At 45.2% G+C, this 21,634-nt stretch overlaps 1 protein-coding gene across 1 annotated transcript; it reads right to left on the reverse strand.

Annotated features, from left to right (window-relative positions):
* Nucleotides 1-613: 613 nt before the first annotated feature.
* Nucleotides 614-21,485, reverse strand: fmn2b (formin 2b; the record flags this gene model as incomplete). The annotated part of the gene is made up of 19 exons (XM_080480251.1): nucleotides 614-640; nucleotides 1,891-1,972; nucleotides 2,090-2,239; nucleotides 2,362-2,413; nucleotides 2,531-2,623; nucleotides 2,812-2,932; nucleotides 3,082-3,141; nucleotides 3,388-3,534; nucleotides 4,134-4,263; nucleotides 5,856-5,947; nucleotides 6,444-6,505; nucleotides 6,861-6,948; nucleotides 7,097-7,241; nucleotides 8,951-9,861; nucleotides 11,094-11,146; nucleotides 12,929-13,079; nucleotides 14,043-14,221; nucleotides 15,630-15,862; nucleotides 19,867-21,485. 19 exons carry the CDS (start codon nucleotides 21,483-21,485, stop codon nucleotides 614-616), a joined length of 4,395 nt encoding a protein of 1,464 aa, XP_080336377.1.
* Between the last annotated feature and the right edge of the window lie 149 nt (nucleotides 21,486-21,634).

Raw genomic sequence — 21,634 nt, forward strand, 5'->3', positions numbered from 1 at the left:
TCTGCAGCAATCAGGAAACTTTTTTGAAAATGTCCTCCCGTTATGGCGTCACATCCTGCATGATTACGCAACCATTCATAACCCCGCCTACATTTCAAACCGTTTCCCGTGTAATGGAAACGCGGCACTGATACGGGTCTGGTTACGGATAGTCAACCCCCACCTGACCGGCACCGGTACCAAGGGGTACTGTGGAAACGGGGCTTAAGTTACCGATGGTTGAATCAACAAAAACTGACTGTTAATACTAAAGTGCTGTAATCCTGAGTCTGTATTTGTTACTTTTGTATTCATTTAGTGTGTGCTGCAGATTCAGATTACAATGGATGGGCAAAGTGTTCAGATTTCATTAGTCCTCAAACATGGCAGGTTGACTTTAGTGGAATTGTCTTGGGGAGTGTCACAGCAGGACGTGTGTCCATGTTCAGTCTGAGTCTGTCTGCGACCTGTTGGATCCATACATCATGTAAGGCGTCAGGCTCACGCATCAGGCAAAGGTGATCGCACTGAGAAAATAAATAAATGAATCAAATAGAGTGTGCAATGTGGACACGCTTCCACACACATGCTGGTCACACTTGCTGGGAGTCTTCTTTCCACTCAGTCCACTGAGTCAGATCTTCATGCCGAGCTTAGCTTTCTGTGAAAACAACACATCACAGGTTCAACCATCATCCAACTCACAGAAGCAACAACTCACAAGAAAAGCTCAATATTTGCCACAATAACATTCAGGACAAACCTTCAAGTTATTTGAGTTTGAGTTGAAAGTCAGATTAACTCTGTTTGAAAAGTCAGATTGTCGTCAGAACGACATAATGAACGTAATCCAACTAGTAATCTCAGATACTGTAATGACTAACCACGAGCAGAGATCACAGGTTCACCACACAGAGCGCCTCCTGGTGCTTAAACTGAAGCTGGCCGAGGGTATCGTGCGGCTCCTATATCGCTTCCTTAGCATTAGCTCCCAGTGCGATGTAAACAATGATTATGTCCACTGCTGTGAACTTACATTGCAAATAGTGTGGACGGCATCGAACAGTCATATAGTCTATTGGTTTTTACCCGGGAACAGTTTGTGCACCAGCCGTTGTTAACATACAGACAAAGTCCACCCCTACGCGTTTTCCCTGACAGATGATTCCATTCTGCTCCGAAGAACCGCAAGCCGTCCATCTAGAAGGCTGAGTCCACCATAATGTTGTTCCACCAGGTTTCAGTGAGGCAAAGCACCGCACAGTTCCTGATCTCCAGATAAACTGCCAGCCTTAGATGTAGCAGGTCCATCTTGTTGTCCATTGAGTGGAAATTCGCCAGAAAGAGTGAGAGTATCAAGCGAGGCATGTAGCGTTCTGGCCCGCCAACACACTACAAGCCTCGCTTAGCCCATCTTCTGCTTCCACCCGCACCGTTTCCTTTTGCCTCCGCACTCCGCTCCTCCATTCCAGAGTCCTCGGGGGCCACAGTCTGCCGAATGTGGCTTTCAGCCCTGGAGAAACTGTTATGGCTGAACTGTATGTCGAACGTCTATTCGTCACTAAACATAAACTATCATTAAAACTATGAATAACAGTGGACATTGTCTTGGGAACTTGAGAAGACGTTGCTCTGTTCTGTGCCGCTCTCTTAGAATCAAGGGAATCAGGAGAGGTAAGGGAGCGCCATGAGGATCGAGCAGAAAGGCAGACAAGGATTAAAAACTAGAGTAATTTAGAATCTTCTGCTTTTCTCTGTGGCTGACGATGAGCATTTTTTAAGTTTTTACATTAAGAGTTGCTGCAAACACCATGAACACCAAGACACCATGAGTGATAACTAGAGATGGAAACCGTAACCAGAGAAATAACCAAAATGACAATACTTTGTTTTAAATTGAGTGAGACTCACAATGCCCGAAGCATGTTTGGGTTTTACGCTGTAGGAAGCTTTCTCCTTGGCCTGCCGGAAACACTCCTCTGCTGCTTTTAGCCTGCACAACACACAGAGAAACTCCCGTCAACCTAACACAGTCAAAAAAAGAAGGAAAGCACAGCGAAAAGGAGGTTGAAACATGGATGTCAGAGGAGTTCACGCTGTGGTGGCTTACCTCTCTTTGAGGATGGCCTTGTTCTCTTTCTTCCACTGGTCCTTGAAGTCAGAGGAGAACTCGTGCCAGACAGAGAAGAAGGTGTTGGGGGAAACCTCTTTCTCTCCTCCTTTGGCCTTCACAGAGAAGAAGACTGTGAGCTCCAAGAACCTGACGGGACACAACAGTGTTAGCGTTCATCTGTCGCTCCTCACACAGTTGAAGCTCTTCCACCAGCCTGTTTACGCTAATGCCACTTTGCAGGTAGAAGGTGAAGACGTGAAGGTGCTTACACTTTGTGGGTGCTGCTGAGCTGGGCCTCCAGAGCCTCCAGTTCACTTTTAGCTGAAGAAACAAAAAACACAACCTGAAGAAAAGCATGAAGAATATCACACATTATACCGCAACGGCTTGCAAATCACGTCGAGCGTTGCAAATGGATGTGTGGTTTCTGTCAGATACCCTGTGCGAGGAACTCTTCCATCCTGTCTTTGAATGGCTGCAGGTTCTCTTCGTCTGACACTTTGCACACTTTTTCCACCTCTGACGTGCACGCTGGTAACAAGACCAAGAGACAACAATCAGGTCGTGTGTGCATGTGTGTGCGTGTGTGCGTGTGTGTGTGTGTGTGTGTGTGTGTGTGTGTGTGTGTGTGTGTGTGTGTGTGTGTGTGTGTGTGTGTGTGTGTGTGTGTGTGTGTGTGTGTGTGTGTGTGTGTGTGTGTGTGTGTGTGTGTGTGTTACCTCTCAAGTCCTTCCTGAGTCGGTTCAGATCCTTCTGAAAATCCTCAAACTTCATCTGCGAGGCCTGGAACAGGTCGTGAGGCTCAGGGAGAGGATACACACACGTCTCTCTTCCAGCATCCTGGTCACGGACGCACACGCATACACACACACCTTACTGTTTCACACTTTACGGACAATGACGCCACAGAGTTCTTGTGTTTGGTTTGAGTCAGAGAACAACGCAGATGTATGGAGCTAAAGCAATGAGCACTGTGTGAGGAGGTTTACCTCATCGAAGTGTCTCAGGTAGTACGCAACGATGTAGGACAGAAGACTCTTCATACTGTCCTGCAAGTCCAGAAAAGGAAGATTAATTTTTTTTAAATCACAGTAAACAACACAAATTTTCATCATGTCAGGACATGATCAATTGGAATATAGAGATTCATGACCATGTGAGTGTCTCATTTCACTTAAGGAAAATCAGGGTCCGGTATTGTCTCATGTTCGCTCCCTGGTAAGTAAGACACAGATTATCCAGTTCCACATCCCTGTCTATTTCCATTGTTGGTCCGCATCTTCCTCTGTACTTACACTGCTCTTCACATCTTTGAGTTTGGGCAGAATGTCAAGGGTGAAGCCATCAGCCTGACCCCTGGTTCGATTCCCACCATTCATGTAGTTCCCAAAGGCAAGAACCAGACCGAGGACCTTCTTCACAGTCTCGCCGTCCTGTAGCGCCTGCAGAGATCAACAAGTCATTATCTAGTCTGGTGTCTTCCCTTGTGTACATCACCTGTGTGCCCATTACCCTCATGTGTGTCACCTGTGTCTTGCTCTACTCATCCTCTCCTGCTGTCTCGCTGCCAGATTGTCTTTTATGCCAGTTTTTTCTCTTGTTGCTTGTTTCTGGATCCTGCTCTCACCTCACCTTCCTGTATTGTTTTCTCATTTGAGTCTATTTCTAATTTAGATAATATTATGATTGATTGCACATTAAGTGACATATTCCAGACTGTTTTTGTTTTATTCTTTAGTCATGAAAAGCAAAAATATGATATCCTAAAAATTTGAATAATTCATAAGATCAGATGACCCCCAGTCTGTGTAGTGAGTTCTTCTTTCGGTTTACCATTGGAAACCGTTTAATATGAGAATATAGGGTGAAAATGCATTGATTCTCTCGAATATCCCTGAAAAGGACTTACTGCTATGATGAAGTTGGTGAACAAAAATACTTTAGTGAGACCTGTTAGCATTTTTAAAAAGGAGTTTCTTTGACGTCTTCCTCAGTTCTGTGAACATTTGAGCGTCTCTAGAGTTTCTATGGTGCGACCCACCTCACAGACCCTCTGCAGGATATCCAGCTTCCTGGTGATGGAGGACATGCACTCAGTGAAACTCGATTGGAAGAGGATGCAGAACACTCTGCCGGAGAAGTTCGGGATCAGGGAGAGCTGAAGGAGGAATCTGCCACCCAGGAGAGAGAGAGAGAGAGAGAGAGAGAGAGAGAGTTACATGTAATAGTGGAACATGGAGAGTGAGAAATGAAACTAGTTCAGTGTGAGAGGTGTGAGAGTTCAAGTTTTAATTTGTTGTCCAGTGCGTCCTGGTTTTCAATTTGTTCTGTTTATTGTTGCATCAACCAGTTTGGGTTGTTGAGCCTCGTCTGGCGACCAAATAGAATTTCACTACGGTATCCTGTTGTTCTTAATGACTGGACATGCTGTGGCAAGTTGGTTTGCATGCTAAGTTCTCTACATGAGAAGTATTCACATACAGTATATTCTTAAGGATGTTTTACACATTATAGACTATTCATCCATCCATCCATCCTCTTTCCCATTCAATTTGTATTGGTTCTTGTTGGCTATATAGAGCAACAAATCCAGACATCCCTGTCCCCTGCAACTTCCTCCGGCTCGTCTGGAAGGACCCACAGCTGCTGCCAGAACAAACCAGAGGTATAATCTCTCCAGTGAGTTCTGGGCCGACCTCGACGCCTCCTCCCAGTCAGGCGTACCTCGGGAAGCGACCATTAGGTATCTTATTCAGATGCCCGAACCACTTCAACTGGCTCCTCCCTTCCGCTGTGGAGAAAACTCATTTCAACCACTTGGATCCGTGATCTGATTCTTTCAGTAATGATCATCGGTGAGGGTGGGGATGTCGGCCCCCCGGTAAAAGAAGAGGTTTGCCTTACAGCTCAGCTGCCTCTTCCCCACAACAGTGTGGTACAGCGACTCTCTATATCGCAGTGCAACCGCTTGTCCAAGTCGCCAGCCAATCTCACGATCCCTCCGCCCATCACTCATGAGTAAGACCCCAAGATACTTAAACTCCTACACCTGGGGAAGACTCCACCTCCGCCCACCTCCTCCCATAAGACAGTAGAAGACAATTGAAATCATTTCGAACAGAGTCCTCTCTTAGCCTTTCCCTGCATACCCTTCCTGAACACTTGGTTTGCCTACAGTCTTCCCCGCCACCTGATGCAACTCACCACCAGATGGTGATCAGTTGACAGCTCTGCACCGCTCCTCACCCGAGTATCCACAACGTACAGTGTCAGATCAGGTGAAATAACAATAAAGTCATTCATTGAATGGAGACTCAAGGAGGTACGGCACCAAGTTTATGAGCATCAAATATGATATCAGATATGGACAATCCATGACTAACACAGTAGTCCAATATCAACTCATCACGCAGGTTCAGAATGAGCAGGCACTTCCTCCCATCACCCCCTTCCAGAGTACCCAGTCGTTGCCAACTCACTCGCTCTAAGAAGTATATAATACTTTGTACATGAGCACCAACAACAATCAGTTTTCCTCCCCGCCACCTTAAGCCGCTGGGAGTCAATCCAATGGGACTAACTGCCAGGTAACCAAAGACTTACGAGTGTGGATGTCAAAAAGACCTTCAACAGTCCTATTTCATAATAAAAATGATATTATCTCTCTTATAACTCGGCACTTTCACAAACTGTACTCTGGAAGTGTGTGTGAGCCTGAGACAAACTGAAGCTGCTGAGTTTGTGCATCGGAGGAATCACTCACTGCTCAGGTTTGTCCAGAGGCTTGGCGTTGTCTTTGTCTTTCGACGACTTCACGTGCTTTTCGATCTTGTCCAGCTCGTCCTGTTGTGCCCTCTGTGGGAGAGAAAAAAAAGAGGAACCCTCCACACGTTCACACATTTATAGAACTGACCCAAACAGCAGAAACATGCCGATTGTAAAGTGTAAGCAGTGCATGACAGCCACCACTCCAGAACTGACGTTAAAGCAAAAACAAAAAAACTTGGTCAAATGACAACATGAACATCTTTTGGTCATTTCTTTCAAATTGTCACACTTTTCCACAAATAAATGTCATAAACACACACACATGCACGCACACACACACACACAGAGTGATGAGCTGCAGGTCTAAACCATATAGGTTCCAACTTTACATGGATTTGAATTTCTAAAACATCTTAATGTGGCCGCATGGTGACTGATGTTTTGTTATATTGTGAAAGAATAAACTCAATATATTTGATTGATGCTGCTGGATGCTGTAAAACAAAGTGTGACACACCCAGAATTCCTTCACACATACAATAGACCTGAAATCAACTGAAACTCAATAAAAATGTGTGCTCACATTCTCATACAGCGCCTGCAGAGTCTCCAGGTCCACCACTGTGTTGTCCAAGTTCAGAATGGCTGAGACAGAGACAAAGAGGAAGGGTTATAGATCACTCTATTAGGAAAGGAGTGTTTTCTATTATGACAAAGACGGAATAAACAAAGAGCAAAGCCGAAGAAAACCAACAAGAGTGATGTGACCGTTCGTGAAAGCCTGTAGCTCTCCTACCACTGACCAGGACTCCCTGATATGGCCATGCTGCCGGGCTGCAGCAGAAACAAATCTGTACTTCCTACATCTACACAAAATATTTTCTACTCCTCACACTCTCCTACCTGGATCCTGTCGTCACATCAGAGAAGTTGATATTTACTGATGCTGCGGTCTCAACATGATTTACGCGATCAGCATTGTGATGAAGTGAGAACTCACCGTGCTGGATGTCCTTCATGTCGAGGTGCAGGGAGGACATGAGGATTCCCACTGCCTGAGAACGCTTGTTGTTCAGTAGCTTCACAACCTGAAAACTCCCAAACAAAGATGGAGATCAGCTCGAAGTCAGAACCAAAAGGTGACGGAGAGTTTTCAAAGTACCACAAAGAGAGGCCGAAGAAGAAGTCGACAAAACCCGGAGACTGAATTGGGGAATTTACAGGTGAATGACTCACCTGTTTGGCTTTGGACTTGGTGATGGTGTCAGACAGTGGCTGCTTCTTCTCCTTCACTGCCGTCTTAGAGAACAATTCCACAAACTCCTCAAAGTTGACGTCAGGCTCGTCAATGGTGTCCCACACCATCAATGAGGAAACTTCCCTGGAATGACACAAGTCACTGCACCTTTAGCTTCAGAGTTTACCACCTTGGTTCTGATAGCTAGATTCATATACTGCAGATTGTTAGAACTGCTGAGAGTTATCTGTGGTTATCTCTCTCAGAACACAGGCACTTCCAGTACAATCACCAACAGTCGCTTTTCCTGGTTTTATCCTGATGGCAACTACATTTTTTAATACTGAGGCTGGATAGACCTAATTCTCCAACCCTCTGAAACCAAGCATATCTGATTTAGATTTTGAAATTTTGAGATAATCTGTGGAGATTATTCTTCCATTTGTGGGGAAAATGTCTGAAACGTGGTAGGAGAGAGGAGTAAATGATGCTTCATAGATTTTGTGATTCTTAGTGTGGTGAACATTGAATTGGGTTTGGAGCAGGTAAAAATAGTTTATATATTATATTCTTTTCATTTGATGTGTAACCATCACTATATTTTACATGAGTTAACCTCGGCTACGTGTTGACTGTGTGTTATTACATGTTACTATGTGTTACTACATGTTACTATGTGTTACTACGTGTTGGCTATGTGTTACTACGTGTTGGCTATGTGTTACTACGTGTTACTAAGTGTTGACTATGTGTTACTACATGTTACTATGTGTTACTACATGTTACTGTGTGTTACTACATGTTACTATGTGTTACTATGTGTTGACTGTGTGTTACTACATGTTACTATGTGTTACTACATGTTACTATGTGTTACTACGTGTTGGCTATGTGTTTCTACGTGTTGACTATGTGTTACTACATGTTACTATGTGTTACTACATGTTACTGTGTGTTACTACATGTTACTATGTGTTACTATGTGTTGACTGTGTGTTACTACATGTTACTATGTGTTACTACGTGTTGGTTATGTGTTACTAAGTGTTGGCTATGTGTTACTACGTGTTGACTGTGTGTTACTATGTGTTACTACGTGTTGACTATGTGTTACTACGTGTGGACTATATGTTACTACATGTTACTATGTGTTACTACGTGTTACTATGTTACTACGTGTTACTATGTGTTACTACATGTTGACTATGTGTTATTACGTGTTACTATGTGTTACTACATGTTGACTATGTGTTACTACGTGCTACTATGTGTTATTACGTGTTACTACATGTTACTACATGTTACTATGTGTTACGACAGCCACGGTCCCACCGCACGTTTTGTGCCGAGACTGGACGGGTTTTCGTTTGGTCCCAATGACAAAAATTGTGGACGGTACGGAAAAAAACCACAAACTTGTCAACGATTTTAGACTCATAAATCAAGCTCCTATTAAGCTCCAATAAATCCTCTGTTTGCCATATCAAAGACGCCAGAAATTACATGACATTGCCGACCTTAATACACAATGACACGATGTTTTTGTGTCAAATATACTTAATAATTATTCCAAATGTGTCAAATATACTTTGAAATCCTTAAAATCAATAATGCTGAACAAATTAGTCGTGGACAAGATGTCCAGAACCACATGGACGAGTTGTCCAGGGTTGCAGTTTTGTTTGACAAGTTGTCCTTGGACTCTTTGCCATACCGCACCATACCGTACCGTACCGTACCGTACCGTACCGTACCGTACCGTACCATACCGTACCGTACCGTACCCTCCCACCCTGGCACGTACTGCCCGGTGGGACCACGGCTTATGTGTTACTACATGTTACCATTATTACTTTTTGGTGTGGAGTTGGATCCTTGTCCAGTAGAGCGGCTTCATGGGTCTGGGTGGCTCCTGCACAGCTTTCCTGGGCGGTTTCTCCTGAGTCAGACCCAGAGAATACAGCCCCAGGGGCAGAGGGGGAGGCAGGGAGCCCAGAGCTCCTGGCGGACCGCAGATAGCTCCTGGTGGAGGAGGAGGTGGAGGAGGCCCACAACCAGGAGGAGGTGGTGGTGGAGGTGGACCTCCAAGTCCTGGTAATGGGGGCGGAGGAGGAGGTGGGGGTTGGGCAGCACTGCCAGGGAGAGGAGGAGGTGGAGGGGGTGGAGGGGGTGGAGGGGCGAGTCCTGCCGGAAGGGGTGGAGGAGGAGGAGGTGGGGGTGGAGCGGAACTACCTGGAGGAGGAGGCGGGGGTGGAGGAGGAGGAGGAGGACCTGGCATTGAGCATCCTGGTAAGGGGGGAGGAGGAGGTGGTGGAGGAGGTCCCCCAGCCAGCGATGCGGCTCCTCCTAGAATAGGAGGAGGTAGACGGGGTGGAGGAGGTGGCTGCAGCTGACATGAACAGTGGACAGCGTCCTGTCTGGGCTGCAGCTCCTTCGCTCCGCCCTTCTCGCTGCTTGAAGGCACTTTGAATCTAAAGCTGTCGTCCATTGGCGAGGTCTGAACTGACTTGGCCTCAAGGCCGCCCAGCGACAGCCCCCCCTCCGTCTGCAGGTGGGCGTCACACACTGCCAACAGCATGCCCTCCTCCCCCCCACACTCCCGGTCCGTGGTAGAGGCGGTGACTTTCACACTGTCCAGAGGAGGAGGCTGCCGCTCCAGCTCAGCGATCTTAGTCCGGAGGTCCTCTATGGTTTGTTCCAGCTGCTGGATGACATTCACATGCTTCTCCTTCAGCTTGGTGGACGGAAGGAAAGGTTCGTCCTGCTGGAACAGAAGAACCACATAGATCAGTAGAAGTTTACTGCCGCCAAGTGGACGTCAGAAAGGGTTTCCATACTTCACTGAAATTACCATCAGATTCCTGCTTGCTAAAGTGACTCTGCTCCATCTTGGCAATGAGAAGCATTTCACTGAGCAACCTTTTCAAACATGACGGAGATTTCCAGCTGAGCTGAGGATACCTGTGTTGAGAGCATGCTTTTGGTGGGAGGGGATAAGCCTTGTCACGTCAGAGCCACTGAATAGTTTTATAAAAATTTAAGTCTGGCTGAACATTTGCGTCATATTGTCCAGAAAACCAAGAAAGTATTTCATTCCAGAAAGGACTTAGTACCGGACAATGCCAGAACAAATGTGAGAATGAACTTTGTAGTATCACACAACAGTGAGACTGAATCAAGAATTTTACTTAGACTGGTTTTAGAATAACGCAGTCTATGGATAACTTTAAAACTTTAACCAATATCTAGATCAGATCACATGGAAAAATGACCTGCCCGGTCTTAGAAAATCCTGATTGGTGTGCAGATAGGGAGCGGAGAGGAGCGTCTATGCAGGAAAGAGTTTTTAGAGATAAACGTGATGCTTTTGACATAATAAAATGATGCCTCATCACTCAACGCTTTGAAAGTATGTTGTTCTTGTTCTCGACTTCTTCCCAAGTGTGTTTAGCTCCACAAGGGTCGATCTGAAGTATTGAGGTTAATAATAACCATGGTCACACAAGGCACAACTGCAGAAATGTGAATTTATGGAAGCACAACTACTCGTGCCATCACGGGGTGGAATCAACATTCCAACATCAAACGTCGCTCACGTCAATGTCCGCTTTGCTAGGGGGAGGACAGCTGAATCAGCATTTTCTAGCTTCTTAGGTATGTGACACAGGAAAAAGTATACAAGTCAAACCTCAAATAATCAGGGAAAGTCCTGAGGCCTTTGAAAATATATAGACTGGCAAAAAAGTTTTACAACTGTGGTTGGTCAGAATTTGTCTCCCTGAGGACAGATTTTCTCACATTATGATGAAAAACTGATCTTTTAGTTCTGTTATTGAGATGAAGGAGAACAGAACAGTATCGTCCAAAAGTCCTCTTCAATTATGAAGATGGATGCATTTGAATAATTTGAATGAATAGTTCTGTTCTTTTGATTCGCCTCCAGTTTGTTCCAGCGCAGTTTCAACCTCAGGCTCCAGAGAAGAAACAATGACTGACCTCTTGGTTGTCCTTCTGTTGTTGCTTCGAACTCAGCATGTTGGCTTGTTGTTCTGTACACAAACATAAGATCAAACATCATTGATGACATCGTCCAGTCTTGGTGTGATCATTGCTTTAGTACGGAAGAGTTTTAGAGCCACTGAAGAAAAAATAAATTCGGAGGCTAAAAAAAACCCCAAAACCTTCATGCGCTTCAGAAAAAGTCAAAAATCAAAGTCCGTCCATCCACATGCCAGCGCGTGCGACTGCTTCCTCAAAATACATAACAGGCGGTTTGATGAAGTGGTGAAAAGATGATTCAGGACAGAATCTAGCTCATAAACACGATGCAGTTATCATCAGTATTAGGACTATAAGAGACAGTACTGCTTATGGACATGTAAAATCACATGTCCATAAGCAGTAAGCAACCCTATATAGTCACAATTAAGTGATTTAATGTGATTTCACATCGACGGGCAAATGATGAGGGATGGATAGAAGATCTCTCCGTGAAAAAAAAAGGATCTCGACTTTGATTTTCGACTTTTTCTGAAGCGCATAAAGGATTGTTTTTTTTTCAGCTTCCGAATTTTTTTTCTTTCATCAGTGGCCCTAAAACTCTTCCGTACTTTAGTCCCACTTCCACCTTTCAGCGTGCCATTTAGGAGACGACGTTGCGTTGCATCGGCAGGAAGAATATCTCCGTTTGTTGTCAATGCTAAATTTCAGGCTGGCAGTCTTCTCTAAACGTCTTACGTTGGAGAGTTACGATTGTTGAAAACATGCGAGAGCTTTCCAGCCATGTGATCCCCTCAAACTCAGGACAGAGCAGACGCTGCAGCGTCTCACTCAATCTCGTGGAACATCGATGCTCGCCAACTCGTTTATCGACCTTGATGTGTGTTACGTTATGGTGCGCAATCAAAATAGCGGCCTACGAGCTTGCTGACTTCCCTCAGATTTCCATATGTGTGCGGTTCCGTGTTCTTGTGCTTCGATTTAAAGAGACCACTCGAACGAGAACTTCTTGCGCTGTGAGAATATTAAAACAAAACCGTTTGTTTTTATGAAATGTGTGTACTAACTGTTGTTGTACCATTCAGAGAGACACATATTCCACTGAGACTGTCCAACGGCGTCAACGTGCTGCTGTTTGCACATTGTAGGTCTGAGTCAGCACAGAAACAGGAGAGAGGACTCACCTTGATTGTCCTCTAAACATGCTCAAGCCCAGAGAGAGGATCCCGCGAGAGGAAGAAGAGAAGAAACGGACAAGCACAAGTTTTAGAACTCTTTTACAAAACCGATAACGTGAGGCATGAGTCCACCCTCTAAGCGTGGACATCTTGACACTGAGGCTGAACTGTGAATCTTTAAAGGAACATACTGTATGAATGAGTGGGTGAAAGACCATGATTTCTGTAGTTCAGGAGCCAAAGATTACAAGCACTGAGGAAACTAACGCACTCGAAGAAAGCAGCTGCTTGTGATCCAGGAGTATGAAGTATAAAGTATAAAGGAATGACCAAGGAAAGCAGATCTCACTCTTTCACCCGTCACGCTTAAATTATAGTTTCTTTACTACCTTTCTAAAAACAACAATGGAAGTAATAATTCTCATGACCACAGTCATAGGATTATCAATCCACAGCTGAAAAAGAAAACAATATCAATAAATAAAAAGAACAGAACATGATTTCTGTTTAATATGAAGTGTAAAATCCCTTTTATTTCACTCCAGGATACCCTCCCAAGACAAGTACATTGTAATCCGCCGATATCTTCGTGGAGGAAAGTCCTGATGTTTAAATGTAATAATTGAATTCACTATTTTATAAAAGTGTTCTCACCTGCTTCTGCAAGTTTGGGTCCAGGTGTGCCCTCTGCTCCAGGCTTGGCTGGGGGCCAGGGCCCCCTGATGTGACCCGGTAGCCTCCCCTCCAGAGGATCCAGGGAATGTGTGGGCTGGTTGACTGCTGCCCATGTGTACAGTTGGTCATGCTGGAGAAACAAAACATTTGAGACGGAGCAAAGGTTCACAGCCTTTTCCCACCATCCTATTGCTGTGTTCAAGAGGTATAAATACTTTTTCAAGGCCTGTATCAGGTGTATGTTTCATTTCCTGGTTTCTGGTCTCCAGCAGCCTCATTTAGTTGAAAAACTAACTGAAAGCTAATGTGATAATATCACAACTCACTGGACGTCAGGTTCAACAGAGGAATGAATTGTGTTGTTGCTGCCGTCCCTGGTGCTCTTGCGCAGTAAACCTACGTCACCAACCAGACCGTGAACAGCAACGAAATCAGATTGAGAGGTTTGATGAGTCAGCGAATCTGCTTTTTGCTGTTCAAACTCCAGCTTGTGAAGTATACCAACGAGAGCATCAAACTGGCTACTGCCATCACTCTTCTGACAAGGCAAGCCAGACAATAGGCCACAGCTGAGTTGGAGCGGGAGTCAGTGACTCCACAGGCCCTATGTAATGGATCTGGGTTCTCCACGGGTGTAGAACCTGGTTTTTTTGTTTTTGTTTTGAGAAACAGAAAATGAAAATCAACCGGTTGTCAAAGTTTTGTTTGCCCCTTCTTGACCCCGATAAAGAAAAATACATTGAATTTCAATTTAGATTTTTGAATTCTAAAATGAAAATGAAATAATGACGAGTATTTCAGTGTCATACGACTGAGATTTCCTTTAATTGTAACATGAACAGGTGATATTTTGCCCTGTAACTTATCCTGGTGTATTCAGCGGCTTCTTCAGGGGACCGGCAGAGGTGGTTTTCATTGAGTGGTTATGAGCAGTGGTTTTGAGTTTGACCATTGAAACCTTCCATCAATTCATAATTCCAAACAGTGACCAGGATCACTACTAGGATTTTGCCCGGGGCACAAAGCATAAATCTGAAAACCAGTCAGAACAAAGATGTTGATGATGATGAAGGTGTGTGCAGTGTGGACTTACGTCGAACTTGGCTGATGTAGTGGCGGGGATGTGGGCCGTGCTGCCCCCCAGCTGCTCCCTGAAGCAGTCTGTGAAGGGCAGCAGGAGGCCCATGGCCAGGATCCTGGAGCAGAGCCTCTCCGCCTCCTCAGGCTCCTCCTGCTGCTGCTGCAGGAACAGCTTTTCCAGGAGAGTTCGACCTGCACGTCAAACAGACAGTTTGTGCAACCGCTCCAGGGGAGCAACTCCCAGAAAGTTTGGACTCAGTTTAATGTAGCAGTGACTGATCATTTCACATTTCAATGTCTGTTTTTGAAGCTCTGATTGTCACGATTTCAGTACTTCAAAGAGTCATCAAAAGACCCTATAAGACTCTATTGAAACCGTATGGATTATTATTATTATTATTATTATTATTATTTTTTTTCAGGCCGAACGGATGCGTTTTTCAATATCTTAGAACAACTTTTTGTGAAACTTTGCACACTCGTCAGGCCCAGTGAAAATGTCGATAATTTGAGGGAGTTACACATGTGACTTGCGCCTGAAAACAATTGGTAAAAGGTAGCCCTAGAATCCTGTTTCAGCGAGAGCTACAAAAATAGGCACACATATGTAACAGTCCAAGATGAACAAAAAACTCTCTTACGGCCATATCGAAAACTAAACAGGAAGTCGGATATTTGAAGGAAAATGCCAGATTTTGGTGAATTTTTCCTCAAATGTACTAATTTTCCAGAGAGAACTCGTCCCAGAGGGAAACTCCAATCTACTTCAACTTAAGCTCTTTTGATAAAAAAATTGTTGAAGAGCAAAAGCTGCAAAAGTTTGAGGGCGTGTCAGTATAATTGAGTGATAATCAGAACCAGATGATGACTCTTAATCGGAACGCCGTTTGAGGGTGTGGCTTTGACAACCTTTGCCACGGAAGAGGAAGTGCGATGTAACTAGACTGAACGTGATCAGTTTGACCTCAAACTTGATACGCTGCATCAGAGTCCAACCCTCATCACAGCCATACAACAATTACAACCATCAGGTGTGGCGTACATGCAGCATTCTGGCTGAAACTTTACAAGTTGCATGAGAGTCCACATCTGATCACAGCCTGAAGACGCTTGCTGGAAACAGGAAGTGAGGCATACATGCCCAAAACCTTGACATGCGACACATTCTGACATGCGTGGGTGTGCGAGGACCCGTCCAACGCTGCTTGCAGCTTTAATTTTCTTTGTTTTCTTTGAATGTTCCGGGGTCACCTTAAGGCTGTTTAAATGAATGCTGTCACACAGTATGGACAGAGGACTCATGATTAGTTTCAAACTACAGTTTATCTTCATCATGTGGTGTAAAAATTCAGAAATCCCAAATCCTAACAAGCAGTGACACACAAAACTGAAGGTATAAAGGGGAATTCACAGTAATAAGAATGGAGACAATAGTGCTAAAGACGAGAACCAACAAAGACACAAAGACTGGCTTACTAGATATTTCAAATTAAAAGCATTTAGCATGACAAGAGTTACGCATTGTATTGCCTTTGGAGCTCAACAGCCTACAAAAATAATAAGTTAAAGGGCCTTGTGTTGTGCTGAAATTCCACGTCACCTGTGAAGACATCCTGATAGCCGCAGGTGGAGACCTGTCCACAAGAGGACCTCCTGGTCCCACAGATGGGCTGACTGCCTCCTTTGTAGCCCGCCAGGTACTCCCCGGACCAACCAGAGCCTCCTACGTCGTCCTCTCGGCTCCTCAGCCTCCTCTCCAGCTCCTCCGTCCAGTCGGCGGAGCGGCTCAAAGGCCCAGCGAGGCTGCGGGAGCGCTGCCTGCGCACCATCGTCCTGCCAACAGTCACATCACTCTCACTTTATCAGCTGTTTCACACAATACAGACCCCCCACACAGCTGCCATGAGGTGTAACTGTCTTCTACTTTCATTGTGCAAAATCCCTCTGAAAACAAGACAATTTAGATTCATTATTAAACATACCCACATTCATGTAAAGTAAAACACTGATATAAAAATTAATGTATATATAAGAGTGGTGTAGAGTAGTGGAATAATATACAATGTACCTTTATAATGTATCATTTCAAGTTTGAACACAAATTCTAAATATTTATTTATTGATGTACTTCATTTGATTTTTGAGAAAATGTACTTTTGATGACATGACCAACTGACCGACTGACCAATCAACCAACCAACCAACCAATCAAGGAACTGACCAACCAACCAAGCAACTGACCAGCCAACCAACCAAACAACCAAGCAACTGACCAGCCAACCAGCCAACCAAAAAACCAACCAAGCAACTGACCAGCCAACCAACCAAACAACCAAGCAACTGACCAGCCAACCAACCAACCAACCAAACAACCAAGCAATTGACCAGCTAACCAACCAACCAACCAACCAACCAACCAACCAACCAACCAGCCAGCCAACCGACCAACCAACTACAAAATCTCTCAGCCAACTTACTGTCTGCAAAACCTCTAAAAGTGGCTCTAATGAGAAACAAGGACCAGCGATCTACAACGTTCAGCTCTACAACCCATCTAGAGTGACTCTCCAGCCCCTCTGTAGTGACTCTACAGTCATTTTGTAGTGGTTGTACTGAAACTGAAACTTATATAAATGTTTCAGAAGTTTAATCAGATAGGCTCAGCAAGTACAATGCTGAATAAATCGAAACATAAAAAGAAAGTATGTTCGATCGATGGAGAGAAATTGATAAATAAGGTCTGATAAAACTGGTAAATGTCAACAAATATGAAAATACAGCGTTTCACTAGTAAAAGAAAACTAGTGGGCAGTCTAAATGGTTAAAAATATTAAAAGAGAAAGGTAAAACTGCTAAAATAACAAAAGCATCTGAGACATGGTCTAGATCAGGGTTCCCCAGTTCCGGGCCTGGAGGGCCGGTGTCCTGCACGTTTTAGCTCTCTCCCAGCTTCAGCATGCCTCAGGCTCCGTTTACACATACCTCTGTTTTCCCAAAAACGGACATTTCCCCCTCTTCCTTTAAAAATAAAAATCTTTTTTTACCCGGACTGCATATCCACCTGGTTCAGAGCTGCTATGAACATGCCAAACCTGTAGGGGGTAGTGTAGCGAGAATGCTAACAATCAGAATCCTGGAAAAAAAAAAAACAGAGACAAGAATTGTGACGTAAATATCCGCCTACCCCCCCCTTTAGATGCACCCGGAGACACAAAGTTTATCCAGATCTCCACTGTGGGCGGAGTTTTCAGGAATCATTGTTTGTGGTGAGTCGGAGCTGCATTTATGTGAAATTGCCCAAACACAGAAATATCCCAGATTTCTTTCAAACACCCGGGTACATGTAAACGTGGCGCCAATCTGATGTTGATGTCATCGTCAAGCTTGTAAAAAAGCCAAGGGACGAGGCCCTTATTGCATTCAGGTGTGTTGCAACTGGGAGAACCATAAAACATGCAGGACACTGGCCCTCGAGGCTGGAAATGAAGAACCTTGGTTTAAAACATGAAAAGTGGCCAAATAGGGTGAATAGAGATGAAATAGTAAAAAAGCTCAGGTGGTGACTTCAGACAAATGCTAAAATCTATAAACTTAAAAAAACTGCCAGAAGTCATCAGTTCTTAATTAAAGTTCAGTTAGTTTAGTTAGTTTAGTTTAGACCAATTATAGTTGGTCTATTAACAACAACAAACATTGGAGTTTCAATTGGCTCATTTCTTTCTAATATTTGAAAATAGTTTCCTCCATCGCGCAAATCAAGCTTCAGCTAAAAATAAAGCTTCAGCTAAAAATAAAGCTAAAATCAATCCTTTAATTCAATTTAAACGTAGACATAGAGTACAGAGCTGAGTTGGCTCTGCAGCGGCTCCAGACTAGAGTAAAGCTCTCGCTGTGTACCAGTGTCTCAGATACTCACTGTGGTACAACGTCGCAGAAAGCAGTCTTTGCTTCCAGCCTGGGATCATCTCACTCAGGGTCTCAATCTGAGGCTGAGCTGGGAGCCACTGGACGGTGTTCAGTGTTCAAATGCACGTTTCATTTTCAAAATAGGTTTTTATATTTTCAAATATTAAAACAAAAAAATAATTTACACATTCAATTCTGATTTGTTTCTTTTTTTCCCAACATGCTGCTTTTTGTCACTTGTTGTCGGCTTTCATTTCATGGAATTGATTATCATCGTTTAAATTGAATAATAGATGAATATCTTAGTCGTGGAGGAAGAAATAACCAAATTGCAGTAGCCTACACTGCCAACATGAAGTCCTTGAGGCTCATCAGTAAGATCATGTGTTATTATTATTTCATCTCAGCTATCACATATTCAAACAGGATCATTCAACCAACAACCCAGTGTTACTTCTCCACTGTATCCTCTACATTTGTTAACCCTTTACTCGATAGAGCAACCAAGAAGCTGCAGTATTGTAGAAATTATTATTAGAGCTCTATAGGAGCAGAGCTCAGAGGGAACCAATGTGTTTCTAGTATAGACATGCAGACAGCTCCCAACACATGAACTTGTTTCTCTCCGTGTTTGGATGAATTCTCATGGGACGGTACATCAAAAGGATGTATGATAGTTGTTTGTCCCGGTGTCATGCTGTTTGACATATCGTCTTCCTCCACCTGTTAGCAGTGATGCTAATGGCTACAATTTGAAATGAAATACCTTGAACTTTTGTCTCTCGCATGATCTTATAGGTACCCTCACATATTAGTACAAAATATTGGTGTCAAATCATTATTCAGCTGTAGCTTGACTCTCTATCGGATCAGAACGCAGACCAGTGGTGTTTGTTGCACAGGATTAAGTTTCAGGTTTTGGGGCGACAGGTATTTCCTTCCTGACCTCATTACAGGGAATCATTTGTTTATTTCAGCAAGATGATCTCAAACCAGATTCCACAAGGTTTTACAATCTTGTTTTAACTTTCAAAGCTCTTAACAAGCAGGCTCCATCATATCTTAAAGAGGTGTTAGTAACATATCACCCCAGTGGAACGCTTGGTCTCCTAGGTTTTCCTAAAAGTAGAGTGGAGGCAGAGCTTTCAGCTTCCAGGCTCCTCTCATGTGGAACCAGAACCCAGTTTCAGTGAGGAAGGCTGACACAGTCTCTACTCTCAAGGTGAGACTCAAGACTTTTCTATTTACTAAAGCTTACAGTTAGAGGTGCTTCAGGACACCCTGGACCATTTTCTAGTGAAGCTGCCCTAAGTTAGACTGCTGAAGGACCGACACTGAACTACATTCCTTTCTCACTCACCATGTGTCACTATTACATACCTATATGTCTTTACTCTTAACTCTCTCTCTCTCTCTCTCTCTCTCTCTGACGCTCTCTCTCTTTCCATGCAGGATCTTTGACAAGTAGAACTGAAAGTTGCTTCTTGCGATCTGTCTCTGCCCTTTTTACCGTCGTGCTAATGTGGAATTATTGGGATTTCCTCATTAAAAGTGCCTTGGGATGTGTTGTATTGTATGTTTTGTCTTGTATTTGGAGCTGTACTCCTAAAATTGAACTGAGTTGAATTCCAACAGACTGGTCCCCTAATGAAAGACTGATGGTGCCACATAGCACCCTGTACGTCCTACTATGACTTAAAATAATCTAAACATCACTAAGCAAATTTACATTCATTGTTCTTCCTCACATATGGAACAGTTTGTACTTTTAAAACAGGTTGTTCTCAATTTCTCCCAACACACCCGTTGCAACACACGGGTCTGCATTTTCTAGTTTAACATTAGAAATGCTGTGTTGTCCCAACTGTTTTGGAATCAGATGTCAAGAAGAAAAAAATACAGATAATTCCATGTAACAGGACCACAAGTACCTGTGCAGGTGCTGGTGGGCTCTGCGTGGGGAAAGAGGACTGTGGGAGGGGGACAGGGCAGGGGAGTGTCCTGGGGAGCTGAGCTGTCGGGTGGTGGTCTTAATGTAGGAGGGGAAGATGGGGGGGTAGGGTTTGACCACAGGGCTGGAGGATGAGGAGGAGTGAGTGGACCTGAGGAGCCATTTGGCCAGGGTGGGACTGTCCTGCGTGTGCAGAGGGCTAAAGCAGACGCTGTTCCTCCTGACCTGCTGCTCGGAGGGGGCGGGGCCTGAGCCGTCGGTGGGGGCACTCAGACAGTCCTCCAGGGACTCTGCGCTGGTACCGGACCCCAGGCGACCGTCAAACACTGTCCCTGAGCTCTGGCCCTCGGTGGGTTCGGGACTTTTGTTGTTGCTGTGTGTGAGTGGAGAACTGAGGTCCAGGGCCCCTCCCTCCTCCTCCTCCTCCTCCTCCTCCTCCTCCTCCTGCTCCTGGGCTTCACCTCCTGCTTCTTCACCCTCCTCCTCCCCGGGGGTTTTCCCAGCACTGTCAAACGTGGTGTCAAGGAAGCTGTTACCACCGGTTGTCATGGCGACAGGGCTGCCTGCTGCCCCCCCTGCAGTAGCCATGGAGATGTCTGTGTGAGGGGGCTGATGCTGCAAAGCATGCTGGTCCTTTGTGCCTGTGGCAGTACAAAGAGGGGCTTCACTCTCCCTGAGCCCTTTCCCATTTGGCTCCGGACGCTCCACCACCTCCTTCTTATCCTCCACCTCTGTGGGGAGGGGGAGGCGTCGGGCAGGAGGAGGGTCCGCATGCCTCACTGTGCCGGACTGAGGACCCTGCTCCAGGAAGGACAGGGCATCAGACCCCAGCTCCAATTCCGGGGTCAGGTCCAGCACCTCAGGGGGGGTCAACTTCACTACCCCATTACTCTGCTTCCTTTTGTCCTCTCCTGCCCCCCAGCTGTGTTCCCTTCCTCCTCCTCCTCCTCCCGATGCTCCTCCTCCTCCTCCAGCGGTGATGTTGCCACCCCCATGCTGCTGATGCTGCAGCCGTATCGCCAGCTGGATGTCTGCGAGCAGGTCCTCGTGGTCAGCAGCCGAGTGGAAGCTGTAGATATCGGTATCTGATCCGGAGCTTCCTCCCTTGTGCCCTGCGTCCTCCACCGGAGATGTTGCTCCCGTGGAGGCCTTCCTATGCACCTCCTGCTCCTCCTTTGTCTCTCGTTCAGCTTTCTTCTTCTCGGGAAAGACCACCTCTGTGTCAGACTGTCCCAGCTCGTCTCCGGACAGGTCGGGTGTTTTGCTGCTGTCCAGCTCATCATGCTGAGACACCAAAACGTCCTCCTTTGAGCCCGTCACCGATGAACAGGCTTTCCCTTTCAGGTTGCCCTTTCTCTTGCGGATGGAGAAAACAGAAGACTTGGACTCAGATTTGTTTTTCTTCTTTCCTGCTCCCGTCACTCCTCCTCCTCCCCCTCCCACGCTGCCTCCTGCTCCTTTGCCTCCATGCTTACCGTGTTTCTTGCCCCCCTTTTTTGTCACATCCCCTCCTCCCTCCTTCCATCCTTCATCCAGTGAAGGGTAGCTTCCATTACCAGACGCTGCAGCTTTCCTTTGCTTCGCCTCCTGGTTCCCCATGTTGATGGCTGCGTCTCCTCTCCTCTCCTCTCCTCTCCTCTCCTCTCCTCTCCTCTCAGGTCATGCCTGAGAGACCTTCTCCTGCGTCGCGAGGGAAGCTTTTAGACACTCGTGCCTGAAGGAGACAGAACGATATCAGCCTGTAATCA

The sequence above is a fragment of the Lipophrys pholis genome, assembly GCF_963383615.2.
Source record: "Lipophrys pholis genome assembly, chromosome: 1".
Classification (NCBI taxonomy): Eukaryota; Metazoa; Chordata; class Actinopteri; order Blenniiformes; family Blenniidae; genus Lipophrys; species Lipophrys pholis.